The sequence below is a fragment of the Bidens hawaiensis genome, unplaced genomic scaffold, assembly GCF_021521415.1.
Source record: "Bidens hawaiensis isolate Kalapana, Puna unplaced genomic scaffold, B.hawaiensis_p1.1 tig00012097_1, whole genome shotgun sequence".
NCBI classification, from domain to species: domain Eukaryota; kingdom Viridiplantae; phylum Streptophyta; class Magnoliopsida; order Asterales; family Asteraceae; genus Bidens; species Bidens hawaiensis.
The window spans coordinates 674,573-690,184 of NW_027491973.1; the positions used below are offsets into that span (position 1 = coordinate 674,573).

Sequence of the window (15,612 nt, forward strand, 5' to 3'; positions counted from 1 at the left end):
ATAGCAGTGACAGATGGGGTTCGGCGGTTAACGGCGGGGGTTTGAGGTTTAGGAACTTTTTGGGTTTGTTTATTTGAATGGGTAGAATGGAGATAATCAAAGTGAGACGTTCTAGGTAGGGCCTTGTCTTAAACTAATTTATTTTATTTTAAAGTTATATTCGATACAATAGGGGTGCTAATTAGATATATATTGTAGTTTTAATTAACTCTCTCTCTCTCTCTATATATATATATATATGTGTGTGTGTGTATATATATATATATACTAGTAAAGAGCCCGCGCGTTGCAACGGGTATGTCAACTGATGCTAAATTCAATATGGTGTATTACCAACAATCCGTTCTTGATTTTAAACATTTTATCTCGTCCATCACAAATAGCTGTATTAGTTTGTATAGCGCGTATGAGTGTATGCATAATATGTTAATTCCATCCATTATTGGACCCGACGTCAACTGTATATGATTTAGTCGGTATGAAGCTAACAGGTTCATTTATATGTACACGAATTGTTATATGAAAAGAAATACAAAATCTATGAATTGCAAAAAAATATATATATAATTCTAACAGGAAATTAATCACGCATAATTGGAAAAAAATGTTGAAGATTTAACAAAATTTAAACCAGCCTCTCATCACAAACAAACACACCACATGGATTGTTGACATGACATATTTTCTCACTACCCGGATTTCTCCTCATGTGGTATTTAGGACATTTTGGTCATCTTAGTCCCTCCTCAAACCAAATTTCATCTTATAACAAAAACTTGAAAATCAACGTCTTAACATCAATCCTAAACAACAAACGCCAATAAAATAAAGTACTGATTTCACATATTAACATAGTCAAATAAAAAAAGGATGATCATCCATAGCATCATACAGAATCTAATACTCAAAAGTCAAATGAAAATTTAGAAGCTTTAGTTGTTGACATAAACTCAAAACGGAAAGAAGATAACTGAACCCACAAGTATTCACTCTTGCGCAGAAATACCATTGTGCCTGTTGTGTTCCTTACATAGCTCTGGCCTCTCAGGAGTCAAGAACACGGAATCCATCTGAGATCAAGTGTAAAATAACAAGCCCCGTTCATGATACAAACAAAATTGAGCTTTAATATGTAGTTTGACTTTTGAAAGTCAAGCTCTAAAAATGCCCTGTCTAGAGAGACCACACTTCACTACAGGTATGTCTTTTTTGTTAGATGTTACAAAGTCTAATGTGGTCATAACATTATTATATCAATTTTGAAGTTAAAATGTAGTATCACTACCTTGAAAGTCAAAAGCTGCCTCCTTCAATGTAAGGCAGGAGCATGCTACACGCCTCAATTTAAGTTTTCATACATTAAATACCAAAATTTAAAAAAAAAATGAGACGTTTCTCAGCATGCCACGGGCTGACTCGAGTTTTTGGCAAGCCAAGCCCGAGCCCAGCATGGCATTTCAGGTCGTTAGGATAAACAAGCCGACCATTGGCCAGCTCGGGCCAATTACAACCCGAATAAAACACTATCCCTTATTTGTACCCAAACAAAATATGCCGGTTTATACTAAATTTCAATCCACCATTTGACAAACATGTAACTTCAATATCTATTACGTTAAATTTCCAAAATGAGTTCACAAGTGTATCGTTGATAGATTCTAGTTGTGATTCAACATAGTTAACAGGCCTACTTCCATCCGTTTTAAACTTATTACTTGACGTTGCATAAATTGCAAAGCTGAAAGTTAGCTTCACTCTAAAAAAGATAATTAACCAACTTGTCACATTTCTATTATGTGACGCTTGACGAATTATTTTTCTATAAACTCGTTTACTTATGTTTATATGAGACACAAACATGACAAAAGTAGGTTACTACTTTTGACAATTTGCCTTTTTTGTTTCTTAAGAGTTGTGAGAAACCCGCACGTCGTACTGGTATTTTTTGTTTCTATTAATTTGTTAAACAGTTTTATAAATATGCTACAAAAGAATGAAAGATAACCATAAATTTGTATTCTTACATTTATAAACAGAGCCGATATAGAAGTAGGTGTATATGTTAACAATGTATAAATTGCAGCAAATATGTGTTGAATTTCCTAGCTGCAAGGTTAATATTCTTATTTTGGGCTTGCAGTTTAAAAGCCAATCTTATGACCTAAAAATGGTGCAGTAAATTAACTCTTTTTTTAATTCAGTTCTAACATACCTTACACAACCAAAAAAAATACCAAAATTATTTATCATGGGTTACTCATAAAATCTAACGTTTAAAACATAAATGATGTTTAGTAGGTTTTTAAGCCAATACCTTGAAACCGGTTTGAACCCAAATCATTATGGTTTCAAACCGGTAAAACTGACCTTTTGACCAAAAAGCCGGGTTAGAACTCGAATGGGTTTCACCCAAAACAGGGGGTTGACTTTCTTTGAACCAAACAAACTCAGTTTCCACCAAAATTGGTGGGCCCACTCCCAAACAAACCACATTAACTGAAAAAACATCATTTCCTCAACAAAAATACTTTTGAACTTAGTAAGCACCTAATACATGAGCTCCTAAGAGTAGTGAGTTGTTCTTTTGATGCAGCAAAGGTTAGTAGTGATTTAAAGGCTAGCATAAAAATATTTTTAGTATGCTAATTCAAAGAAAAATAATTATTTTTGGACAAAAATATATACCTTCGCACGGAAATTGCCATATATAGGATCTCAGGTAGCAGCTTTAACTCCATATGCCCGTTTCATATGCAAATTCGAGGCGGAAGGTTTTTAGTGGCATTGTATTCCAAACCCTACATAAACTTGAAAACAAACATAAGCAATTACTCTTTTCGCATCAACAAAAACATGAAGGAATACGAAAGCCCAAGTACATTATTAAACCACACCCAACTAAGAAATGTATAAAAAGTAAGATATTATATAGGAGTTTGACCTGTGGTCGGTTGAAGATTGTGATGTCAAATTTACCACCACGTGGACCTTCTTCTCCACTGCTCCCCACTTAAACCAGAAAAATCTCATTCGGATCAGTTACAACCTGAAATCAGTCCAAATTACATTTGTATACTTGAAAAATATACCAAATAAATAGTCACTAATATAAAATAACCTACGTTACTGTGATACTGTCTGAAATGAGGAGGCGTTTGTTGAATACATCAACTGCCAGCTTTTGAGGAAACATTAAGGGTAACTTTAATATCCTAGGATCATTGACAGCTTAAAAACACTTGCAATTACACAAAAAACCTACAACACCCTTTTATTCCCAAAAGTAAGGCATACAATCAAAGAATACATGTATAGCACAGCTACTACTTTTGTAATAGTATTCGTTATAAGATTAGCCCTAGCTTCAACAAAACGATCAAAGTGTGATAGCTTTATAAAGTTACCTGTAATCGAGACTGATTGTGCATAAAAGTAAAGAATCATGATATAAACATTGGCTTAAATACCAATACAAACTCCAGCTAAAGCATTAACTAACATACACACAAAATAGAGCAATATCTGCTAGATTTAGCCATATCAAACTGTTTTATAAAGGTATATGCATATCATCAACTAAAGATTAATGTAACCGAGCAAATCACCAATTATAAACAAGGGTGGTTGTAACGGTTGCAATGAATGGAGGCTGGAGTGAAGTTGATAGTCGCCTGAGATGGAAGTATTGAAGTCGTTGGCGGTGAACCCTCATACATAGCTGCATCTCATGGATAGGAGGTAAAAAAGGATTCTTCTAAACCATGCAAGGTAAACATAACAAAGACTAATCAAACTAAGAAAAGTGTAACCATAAACATAAACAAAACAAGACAAAGTCTTAATTAATGTACACAAACACTATCAGGCACACATAAGAAAAATAACCATCAAACAAAAACCTAAATTTCATTCAAACACATCGTCAAACACTTAATGGGCATGAACCAAAACATTATATAACTTGATGTAATAAACATTGAACAATTACTATGAAACTAAATTTAGTACTACAAACACATAACAAAATCCATCTACCATAACTTTTGGAAAACGATGTAATCATTGACCAGCTGAAGGAATAATGATAACCAGGGCAAAATTGGTACACTGCAATTATGAAGGGATAATGGTTGTTAGCTACACAATGCATTCATATATTGAATGAAGGGGATCACATAAAATTGAAGGAATAACGATATAATACCTTTTCGAAATCCACTGCCAATCATATAGATGAATATTGAATGGATATAAAGGTTTTTGAAATAATCCTGATGCTGTAAGTTAAACGATGGAGATTGCAGGCGAAAAATCCGATGGGTGGTTCCCGTTAGAGAGATGATTTTGAGATCGAGAGCAAAGGGACGTTTGAATTGAGATAATCAGAGATAATTGTACGCCCTGCTTGCGGTGCGCGCATATAATGTATATATGTGTGAACCCTCGGGTGGGCAAAAGTAAAAGTGCACTAATTTTGACGTTATTTTACTAATCTCGTGAAAATAACGTTAAAAGTGGCGGAAGGTTAATCAGGCATCATGTGGTGGCGTTGATAGCCGAAAGACAAGGGCACATGCACCAATCAGCCGGTGTCCCTGATGATTGAGTGCTATGTGCCTTATGTCCAAGGCTTGATGCAAAACTACTATCGAGCCGGGGGTCTCACCGGAAGCAGCCTCTCTATCCCTATGGGATAGAGGTAAGGCTGTCTACATCTTACCCTCCTCAGACCCCTACCATAGCATTGCTATTGGTGGGATATACTGAGTACGATGATGATGATGATGATGAGAGATAATTGTAACCATGACTCTGCTCACTGACTTAATAGCGTGATGATTCAAAACCTTAACTGCCAATTTTAAAGCTATTAATGAGGGGTGACGCTAAATAGTATGAATTAAAGGAGGCTTACGGTGACAATTGAAGGAGCAATTAAACCATGCCGGAGGAAGATCGGTAACGGTAGATGTGAAATTGTAAGTCGCTCGACAGGTGAAGTGTTTAATGAATTTGAAAATCATTTTGGACCACTTAAAAAATCCTTTAAAAATATTTAAAAAATTATAAAATAAACAAAACCGAAAATTTTAAAAAAGTAAAAAAACCAAAATTCTTATATTTTATTCCGGTTTCATTAAAAAAAACGATTTTTTTTTCTTTTTAATTCGTATTATACCTATACACATATGTATACTTTCATTTAATCTCTAGTTACGTAATATACACATATGTACATTATCATTTACCTTAAATTATACATATGTATATAGGAAAAAACATGTGTATACATATTATACATATATGTATAATAAAAAAACCGATTTTTTTTCTTTTTAATTCGTATTATACCTATACACATATGTATACTTTTATTTAATCTCTAGTTATGTAATGTACTCATATGTACATTATCATTTACCATAAATTATACATATGTGTATAGGAAAAAAACATGTGTGTACATATATGTACATATTATACATATATTTATATGTATAATTTAGCTAAACCGATAATATTTTTTTTATGATATATTTTAGAAACTGGGATGATAAATAAGAACTTTGTTTTTTTTTACTTTTTTTATTTTTGTGTTTTTTTTTGTTTTATGATTTTTTTTTTATTTTTAGGTTTTTTTGTGGTCCAAAATGGTTCTCATAGTTCTCAATTCTCAAAAAGTTCTCACATGATCCTGATCCTATATCTATATATCTATAAATATATATATATATATATAGGGTAAAGTTAACATACAAATGAAAAAAATATGCAAAACGTGCGAACTGAAACAAAATAGGAGGCGGCGGCATTTTTGTAAATAAATGGAAATTATGTTTGTAACGTAATTGCTTGTTAATACAATAAAACACATAGCGTAATTTAATTACACTATATTTATTTTACAAGTAGTGTAATTAAATTACACTATATAGTTTACAAATAGAGTAATAAAATTACTCTATTTGTAAACTATATAGTGTAATTTAATTACACTACTCTTTTTAGGAATGTTCGATGAAGATGTCGTGCCTCGTGCCGTCCTCTTCAGCTCGCTCGATGAGGTATTTGAAAAATTGTATGCTACTATCGTTTGAAAAAAATATCATTATCAGAATCATTCGCTATATAAATATCCCAAGATCATCGTTGAGAAATTAGCCATTAGGGGCCTGAGTGAATAAAAATGGTGAATGTTTGAGTGTAAATAAAAATGATAATATGTTTGAGTGAATAAAAATGATGAAGATTTAGTGTTATTTATATGTAATAAATTAATTATTAATGAGTGTTTTTTAATTCTTCAAAATGGTCTCCATTGGTCATGTTATATCGGTAAACATTTGCCATATATTGTAATTTGATAAGCTAGCCACATAAGTGGTTGTGGGTTTGTTTTACAGTTTGAAACACATGAATTTTACCCACTAACGTGCCTTGGCCCCTCTAATAATAAACAAACATATATATCTAAACGAACTTAACCATGACAAATGCAAACAAACATTCACGAACAAACTTAAACAAGCATATGATCAAACGTTCACGAATACAATTAAACCATCTTACCCAGCGAAATTCTTTGTTCATACTCATTTGGTTATTAAACCGACAAACATAAACAAACTTTCCGTCCTAACGTTTGAGTAAACATAAGCCTAAATTTAACGGGTAGGAAGGAGATATTCATATTATAATATTATTCCTCCAACACCTGCCTTTCAAATACAATCCTCAAGTCCTCAACCCCAACCAACCAAATAACCCGCCGGTTAACCGGAATATGAAAACCACCACCACTCTCACTCTCACTCTCACCATAGCCGCCTCCTCAGTCTCCACTCCACCACCACTCCCTAAACACACTAAACCACCACCCAAACACCCAAAACCACCACCACCCACCAAAACCCACCGTCCACCTCTATTCTCCACTTTCAAATGGGGCCCACAGCATAAAAACACCCACACCCAGATCAATTACTACGCCGAATTAGCTTCCAAGCTTGCCGAAGACGCCAGGTTTGATGATTTGCTCATGATTGTGGAAACGGTTGTTGCTTCTGGTGGCGGTGTGAAGGCGGGTGAGTTTGCGGCATTGTTAGATTATGAGATGCTTTTGAAGGGGTTTTTGGGTGTGGTTGGGAATAGTGAGGGAGTTGATAGATTGATTGGGGTTTTGACCGGGTTTCGGAAGTTGGGGATTGGTGGGGCGGTGGAAGCGGTGGTGTCGGATCGGTCGGTTGTGGGGGCGGTTGGTCGGGAATGTAGACGGGGTTTGAAATTGGGCGGTGTGGATGAGGTTGTTGTTTTGATGGAAACACTGTCTGGTAATGTTTCCTGACCTCAATTTTTGTTCAAGTTGAAGTAGTTTTAGGGATAGCAATGTGTCGGGTAATTACCTGTCGGACGGTATACCCGTGTTGGGTTCGTAGGCCTTTTTGTTTAGGCCCGGTTTATTATTTGAAGTCCAAATGGCATACGGGTGTAGGGTGGCCAGACCGAAGCCCGGCCCGGTTTAGATTTCTTGTTTAATAAGATGCAAACCCTAGACTATTCTCTATATATATGATGTTATGTACTTGTAATCCCTTATCACTCAATAAAGAAATACCTAGTTGCCATCAGTGGTCGTAGGTCAGTTTAGACCGAACCATGTTAAATCCTCGTATTCGTTATTGCTTTCGCGTGTGTGTTCATTTCGTGTGTGCGTTTAATCCTAACAACCCGTTAGTAGTATCATTAGTTGTCACTTGTCACTATTAACTGAGATTAAAAGGTACAAAAATCTGAAAGGTATAAATCATACGAAACAGGATTAAATACATTTAACAGTGAGACCCAATTTGCTGTTATTATTAGGTTTATTTTTATAGATGTTTGCTATTATTTTTTGTTCGTATTTGCTAATTTTCGATTATGAGACGTTATTAGTATTTGCTTATTTATATTTTGTTGTTATTATTAGATTTTTTCATTTGTTGTTATAAGTATTTGTTGTTATTTTGCTGTTATTATTTTGTTCTTGATTTTGATTCTTTTGTTGTAATTTTTTGGTTTTTTTCTTTGTTATTATAAATCATTGTTTATATAGATTGATATTGTAGTTGGTATTCTTTCTTCTGTTTTCATTTTTATATAAACTGGTATTATTTCCTACGTACTCATGTTAAGATTAAAATGTACATGAACCTTCCCCTAAATCATACATATAACAATTTTGTTTTACAACTTTTAAGATATACTATATGTCGGGTTACTTGGGTATATAATCGGGTAAACGGGGCTATGCTATCGGATAGGTAATCGGGCACATTACAAATCTTATACCCGTCCCAAACACGCAAAAAATTTTAAAAGTAATCCCAAATCCGTCCCAAGCCGAATGGGATGGGTATTACCCATCCCAAATGTTTCCGGTTTCGGGTTTTCCAGTCGGTTCGGGTTCTATTGCAATCCCTAAATAGATGCATCTGAAATTAATTAAAGACATTATTAGATTAATAAAAGTAGGTTTCGGTTAGTTCTTTTAAGTTTAATTAATAAAAAAGTAGGTTTCGGTTGCTATAGGTAACTCATTTCGCTTATTCTTCCAACTCAATTACTAGAGAATATGTATTAGTTAGGGTTTACCGTTATATCAATGTCATAGTTTGAAGATATGATTTGATTAGGTTTCCTTTGTAATCATCTGAACTGTCCTCCTACATAAATAGTTTATCAATAATACATGAATACTCATTAAGTCAATAACTTACTTGGTTTTTAATTATTATTCAGGATTTGGTTTAACTATTGAAGAGGAAGTGGAACCAAGAGAGGTTATTAGATACTGTGTCAATAAAAGAAATCCACAAGCAGCCATAAGGTATGCTTTCTTTTTTCTTTACAATGACTGGATGTAAATCAGTCTTCACTGACCTAGATAGTTTTTGAAACCTTCTTTGGTCTGTTATTCTTGTTTTGCAGGTATGCAAGTTTTTGTACCCGCTCTGATGAAGTATTCTGTACTGCAATACTTGAATTTGGAAAGAGGGTTGATATGGATTCTGCACTGACTGTTTTTGAGGCATCCAAACAGAAACTGGGCTGCGTAAATATGTACGCTTACCGCACAATTATAGATGTATGTGGTCTTTGTCATGACCATTTGCAATCTAGAACCATTTATGAGGTATGTTCTTAAATCCATATAAATTCTAATTGTAGTGTACATAAAATTTAGACCATTGTATGTTTACGGTTGACTAAATGTCTAAAATGGTTTCCATAAATTCTTCACTGTCTACTGCCATCAAGCATGCGATTTTAAGTACATTAGGCGTCAATGATTAAATTTACACATGTTCCCATTTGTTAGTATTTCACATTAGAAAATGGTATCTTTAATTCTTGTTTGTTTTGCATATTTAGGCATCCAGGACTTTTTTGATTGATCACGAGGTCACTTATATTATATCATTTCTGCGAATTTGCTGCAGGAGTTAAATGCTCAAAAGATCAACCCAAATTTGTATGTATTCAACAGTCTTATGAATGTAAATGCCTTTGACTTGAGCTACACAATGAATATCTACAAGCATATGCAGGTAATATTCTCGTCCTCACACTCTTTTGCAACTATTTTTGTTTCATTGTCTTGATTCAGTTCTGAATGGACTTTGCAAACATTTTAACTGATTCAATTTACCAATTCAGAATCTAGGTATTGCTCCAGACATCGCATCATATAATATCCTACTCAAATCATGCTCACTTGCCGCTAGCCTTGATTTGGCCCAAGAAATTTATAAGGAGGTAGAGTATTTGGAATCAAAAGGCTCATTAAAGTTAGATGTCTTCACATACAGCACAATGATTAAGGTACCACATCCATCTTTACAGTCAGTATCTTGTATTTATGAAATAATATTCTTTCCGTCAACATGTGTTGTTTCCATCACATCTCAGGTGTTTACAGATGCAAGAATGTGGCAAATGGCACTGGGAATGAAAGACAAAATGCTTGAAGCCGGTGTTACTCCAAATATAGTTACATGGTCATCACTAATCAGTGCATGTGCCAAATCTGGTTTGGTAGATCAAGCATTTGTATTATTTGAAGAAATGCTTTCAGCTGGTTGCATGCCGAATTCACAGTGCTGCAACATCCTCCTTCATGCATGTGTTAAGGCTTTACAGTATGATAGAGCCTTCCGTTTATTTCAGAATTGGAAAAACAACTTGTTTCAGATGACCAACAGAAGTTTGACACTTGGTGGTTCACAAACTGCTATTAATGTTCCTTTTAAACCTACTGCTTCAACATATAATGTGTTGATGAAAGCTTGTGGCACTGATCACTTTCTTGCAAAAGCTTTAATGGATGAGATGGAGACAGTTGGACTTAGCCCTAATCATATAAGCTGGTCAACTCTGATTGGTGTTTATGGTGGCTCGGGAGACGTTAAGAATGCTGTACAGGTAATAGATATGGTAGCGTTTAAGACTTTAAGAATGCTGTCACCAGTTTTATAGGCAGATGATAGAGACGAAACTACCTATTTTGCAACATGTAGCAGAAATCCACATCATATAACCTCTTAACAACTTTTGTCCCTTCAGTGCAGGTTTTGAAAACCATGCATGAGTCTGGTGTTCCACCTGATGTTATTGCATATACAGCGGCTATTAAGGTTCAAACTTTTCTGGCTTCTTTGGCGTCTAGCATATCTGAAAATATTAACACTTTTAGTAGACTAATCGTCTTTAATCAATCTGGCCCTGATTACAAATGATTTTATCTACAGGTTTGTGTAAAACAAAGGGAATTGAACTTGGCATTTTCATTATTTGCAGAGATGAAGAGATATCAAATACAACCAAATATGGTGAGGAATTTGACCTCTCACAATATGCTCTTAAGTTATATCTGTCAAGAAGAAATCAAAGTTTATATGTTTATAGGTTAAATTATACAAATACTAAAGTGTTGAACACTATTGTATTTCAGGTGACATATAACACACTTCTCAGGGCCCGTACCAGATACGGATCCCTAATAGAAGTTCAACAATGCCTTTCTATATATCAAGACATGCGTAAATCAGGGTAAGTGTCAAAATTCACATAAGCCTTGTGCTGTGCTGTGTGTTTTACTGAAATATATATATTTTTTGTAATTGTGTAGGTTCAAACCCAATGATTACTATCTCAAGGAACTGATAGAGGAATGGTGCGAAGGGATAATACAAGATAACCATCGATCACAAGGTCAGCTTAAATGTACCAGCAGAAGGGATTCAGGTGGACCCCACAGTTTACTGCTCGAGAAAGTTGCATCACATTTGCAGAAGGGTACCCAATCTATAGCTGTTGATCTTCGAGACCTCACAAAGGTAATACGCAATTAAACGGAATATGATTTCACAATGATTGAAGTTGTAATGCATATTGCTTAACATGATGTATTCAACAGGTTGAAGCACGTATTGTCGTCCTAGCCGTTTTGAGAATGATAAAAGAGAATTACAATCCTGGTAACAGTCACAATTCTTTATTAACATAAATATTTACATATTTATGACTAAACATGTTTTTGTTGCAGGAGAATTTATGAGAGATGACATGTTCATAGTCTTGGGAGTTCAGGAAGTTGGTACATCTGTTGATAAAAGCGAATTTGATGTAAAAGATGCTATAATTAAACTTTTAAAAGATAATCTTGGGCTCGAGGTTCTGTCGTTAGGACCTAAAATCCCAACTGAGATACGAATCAATGTGGAGAATCCTTTTAATTCACAGCCTGACTTATATGAAACCCTAGAAGGAGCCAAATTATCAAAATCACCAAACAGAAGACCAACAGTTTTGCATAGGTTGAAGGTCACAAGAAGATCCTTGAACCGTTGGTTACAGAAAAAGTGGAATGAGAGAATAGAAGACAAGTAAGCCATTCATACCCACAATTATTTTGTAGATAATAATATTGGGAAAGTGTACTAATATGTTGTAACAGTAACACTACTCTCTATCATCCAATTTATTGAATTGAATATAAATAAAAGTCACCTGTATTTTGTAATAATTTATGAAGTTTATCGACACAAAGAGTAGCGTAGTATCATTGTATATATTTACAACATTACTAGCAACAAGCTTTCAGTATCTCTTCTACATCAGGATCATCCCCTGCTTCCTTGTCCTGTGTTAAATAGTTAATCATTGAAACACAAAAAAGAAAAAAAAATGGTAAGAAATATGGGAATATTATTAATCCAACAAGACCAGAGACTCACCCTGTGAATGTATGAGATGTTGCTTATCCCTGGACCTGCAACTATGATTCCACCTTGTTGCCTGACAACAAAACCAATCTCACATCAATTGCACTATTGCAGCAGTTTATGTTTTCACAGTATGATATTAACATCTTAAATATTGGTTATAAAACAGCAACTAAGATAGTAAGCATTCATACCAGCCACCTTTAGTACGAGTATCTTTTTCAAAGGAAAGCTCCCAATTCTGTCGGTAACCTTCCATGTATGCTTCTATAATCTTCAAAGCAGCCTGTAGTTTTCATATGACAACTTAAAAATTGTAAAATTTTGCAACAAAATACAAACAGTTTAGCATAGCAAGCATATTGCATACATACCCCAGGCGTAAATGTAGTTGTAACTCCAGAAACAAAGTTCAGTGCCTTGTATGATGCATAACTAGGATCTGCATATACTTCTGCAACAAACACCAAGTGTCTTGTCAGTTGTGCTATAAGTTAAGCTAAAATTATCCATATGTTGAAGTAAAGGTAGAGTCAGATGGGTAGCATATCATCCAACTTGAAAATATACCTCCTTTAAATTTTGATTGCTCAGAGAAAGTTCTAGCCTGCACAAGATCAATAATACACACCGAATATACACATAATCAATAAAAAAATGTAAAGAAACTAATACAAGAAAAACATATGGATAGAAAAACATATGGATGGCTTGGCTGGGTAACAGGTCGGATTGAGTTTTAACAAACATTATTTGTCCATTTATTGAAAGCTTTACAAATAATTAATGTGCTAAATCACTAATTATGTTAGATAAAACAAAGATATTTTTACAACACTGATCTTAATATTTGAACACAAAAGTTTCGGGGGCTATTGACTTGTTCGACCCGATCCTTAAGATAATATACAACCCAAATTAATTGTAACCAAATGGGTTGAAACTGACTACCATACTAAAAAATAATCTTGAAGAAAAATTCAAGATGATCAAGACACATAACTGACCTGATCAACACTACCGGGCCCGATCAAGACAAGCGCCACACCTGCAGCATCCATCCTATCCTGAAACATCAAGTAAGTCCAAGTCTATATCAATTCTAGAATGAAAAAAGTTAGATTTTATTTTGAATAGGTTGTGTACCTTCTTAGCAGCAAGCACATCAGCTCGTTTCCGACAAAGGACACATCTACAGTTCAGTGTGCTTATGAATTAGAATTTAGAACACCACATTTCCTTAACAATAAAAAACCATAATTCAATAAGACGATAAACATACCCGAAATGACGAGCAAATGCAACGACAGCTTTCCGGTCCTTCCATAAATCAGAAATTAAAACCGAATTCCCATTCAAATCAAACACCTCTACTCTCTCCAACAAACTACCACTTTCAACCAATGTTTGAGAAGTTCCTGAACAATTAACCCTCCACTTTACATAAATATCAAACATTAGGGTCATAATAAAAAGAGAGAAGAGAGTTATGGAACATTTAAGGAGCGTTCGTTTCATGGAATGGAATGGAATTGGAGTTGGAATTTGCATAGGATTTGGAATTTGAAGGAATTGGATTTGGAATCCTAACATTCCAATAGGAATTGGAATTGGAAGGAACTGAAATCCAATTCCATCTAGGATGCGTTCGTTTCACATAATGGAATGCAAGTGAAATTGGAATTTGCATAGGATTTGGAATTGGAAAGAATTGGATTTAGAATCTGAACATTCCAATAGAAATTGAAATCCAATTTCCTTCTTGATGTGTTTGTTTGACAAATGAGTTGTAATCTATCCACAAATGAATTAAAATCGTTTTTTTTTTATTTTTTTAACGAGGATAACAGTGGAAACATTTTAGTTTTTTTAGATTTTTTATTTATAGTTTGCGTTATGATTTTTTTATTATTATTATTTTTTTTAATTTTCTTTTTTCCATTAAGATCAAAAACCCTCAAAAAAATATTCAAAAATAATAATAAAATATTCATAACTCAAAATATAAATCAAAAACAAAAAAAGCAAAAAAAACTAAAATGTTTTATTTGTTGTTCTCGTTAAAGAAAAAACTCGAGAAAAGATTCCAACGAATTCACTTCAATGGATTCCAATTCCAATTCCTTGACAACCGAACACATGCCATGTCATGTGATTTAAATTCCAATTCATTTGAATTCCTACGAATTCTGTGAAACGAACGCGTCCGGGGTTCGAGTATCGAGACCGTCAGACCACAGGCCCAGCCCAGCTTATCTCTCTCTATATCATGTAATCTTATATATAGAGAAATAAACCGAAACCCTAAATAGTATATGTTCCAATAGAGAGAAGTGTAAAACTTGCCGGTGGAGCTGAAGACTGAAGCAGAGACAGGGCGGCGAGCATGTGATTGAGAAGTAAGGGCGAGTTTGTTGTTATTAATATTAATATAACTTCTTGTTGTAGACGTATAATTATTATGTGGAGAATTAGTAACAGGAGATAGGTGTGCACGAGTGATCGGAGAGAGATATGAGAGAGTAATCGCCATTTTCTGTCGCCGGAAAATAATAAAAATAAAAAGTGATTTAAATTTTGCCGTAAAGAAGTTTTAGTTTTGGTGGCAAATATGATTACACGTGGCCGTATGCATACTTTTCCATATTTTTGGGGCTGGGAGGAAGACATATGTGGACGTCGATGATATAGATTATATTAGTTTAAAAACATAGAAACTTTTAATAAATATTAAATTATTATTAAAATATTAATCTAATAAGAGCATTCTCAACCCATCTCAAAAATAAATTATATGAAAAAGAGTTTGCAAATTATAGGGTAGGTTTGGATGGTTGTGAGTGTAAACTGTAAATTATAGCATAGGGAGAGAAAATATAGTAGTTACTTGTAAATTTGAGGAAACTTTATTTGTAGAGAAAACTGTAATGATAAAGATATAAAAAATATTATTTAATTGAATAAGAGAGAAAAACATAGTGTTTTTTAGTGTAATTATAGAGATTGGGATGGGAGACGGGTCGGGAATGCTCTAAGATCTATTAAGTTAATAGTTAAAAGTTTTAATTAGAAATACTAAACAACTTTAATTCTAATATATTATGTAACCCATCATTGTAAATATGTTTTTTTCCCTTCTTTTGAACGACAAATCTTCTATACGTGACACACGTTAGGACACATAAATATTACTGCCTATTACATGAAGCATGTGTAAATTTACACATGTTCCCAATTCGTAAGTGTTTCACATTAGAAATATTATTTGTTTGTTTCGCGTAAATAGGCGCCAAGGATGTTGTTGATTGATCATGATTCATGAGATTGCTTAATCGTTCCTGTAAAT

The 15,612-nt window shown here is 34.0% G+C and overlaps 2 protein-coding genes across 2 annotated transcripts; one reads left to right on the top strand and one right to left on the bottom strand.

The window, feature by feature from the left end:
- The first annotated feature begins 6,761 nt into the window (after positions 1–6,761).
- On the top strand, positions 6,762–12,043 carry LOC143539969 (pentatricopeptide repeat-containing protein At5g02830, chloroplastic-like). The gene is made up of 12 exons (XM_077033145.1): positions 6,762–7,331; positions 8,782–8,869; positions 8,971–9,175; positions 9,483–9,590; positions 9,700–9,864; positions 9,952–10,464; positions 10,611–10,676; positions 10,791–10,871; positions 10,994–11,091; positions 11,171–11,378; positions 11,459–11,519; positions 11,588–12,043. The coding sequence occupies exons 1-12, from the start codon at positions 6,785–6,787 to the stop codon at positions 11,929–11,931; spliced, it is 2,484 nt and encodes an 827-aa protein (XP_076889260.1). The 5' UTR covers positions 6,762–6,784; the 3' UTR covers positions 11,932–12,043.
- Positions 12,044–12,077: 34 nt separating this feature from the next.
- Positions 12,078–14,799, bottom strand: LOC143539970 (thioredoxin-like protein AAED1, chloroplastic). The gene is made up of 9 exons (XM_077033146.1): positions 14,613–14,799; positions 13,549–13,684; positions 13,413–13,458; positions 13,274–13,333; positions 12,837–12,873; positions 12,641–12,720; positions 12,461–12,552; positions 12,279–12,339; positions 12,078–12,184 (listed from the first exon to the last, which is right to left on the bottom strand). The coding sequence occupies exons 1-9, from the start codon at positions 14,797–14,799 to the stop codon at positions 12,128–12,130; spliced, it is 756 nt and encodes a 251-aa protein (XP_076889261.1). The 3' UTR covers positions 12,078–12,127.
- Positions 14,800–15,612: the final 813 nt, after the last annotated feature.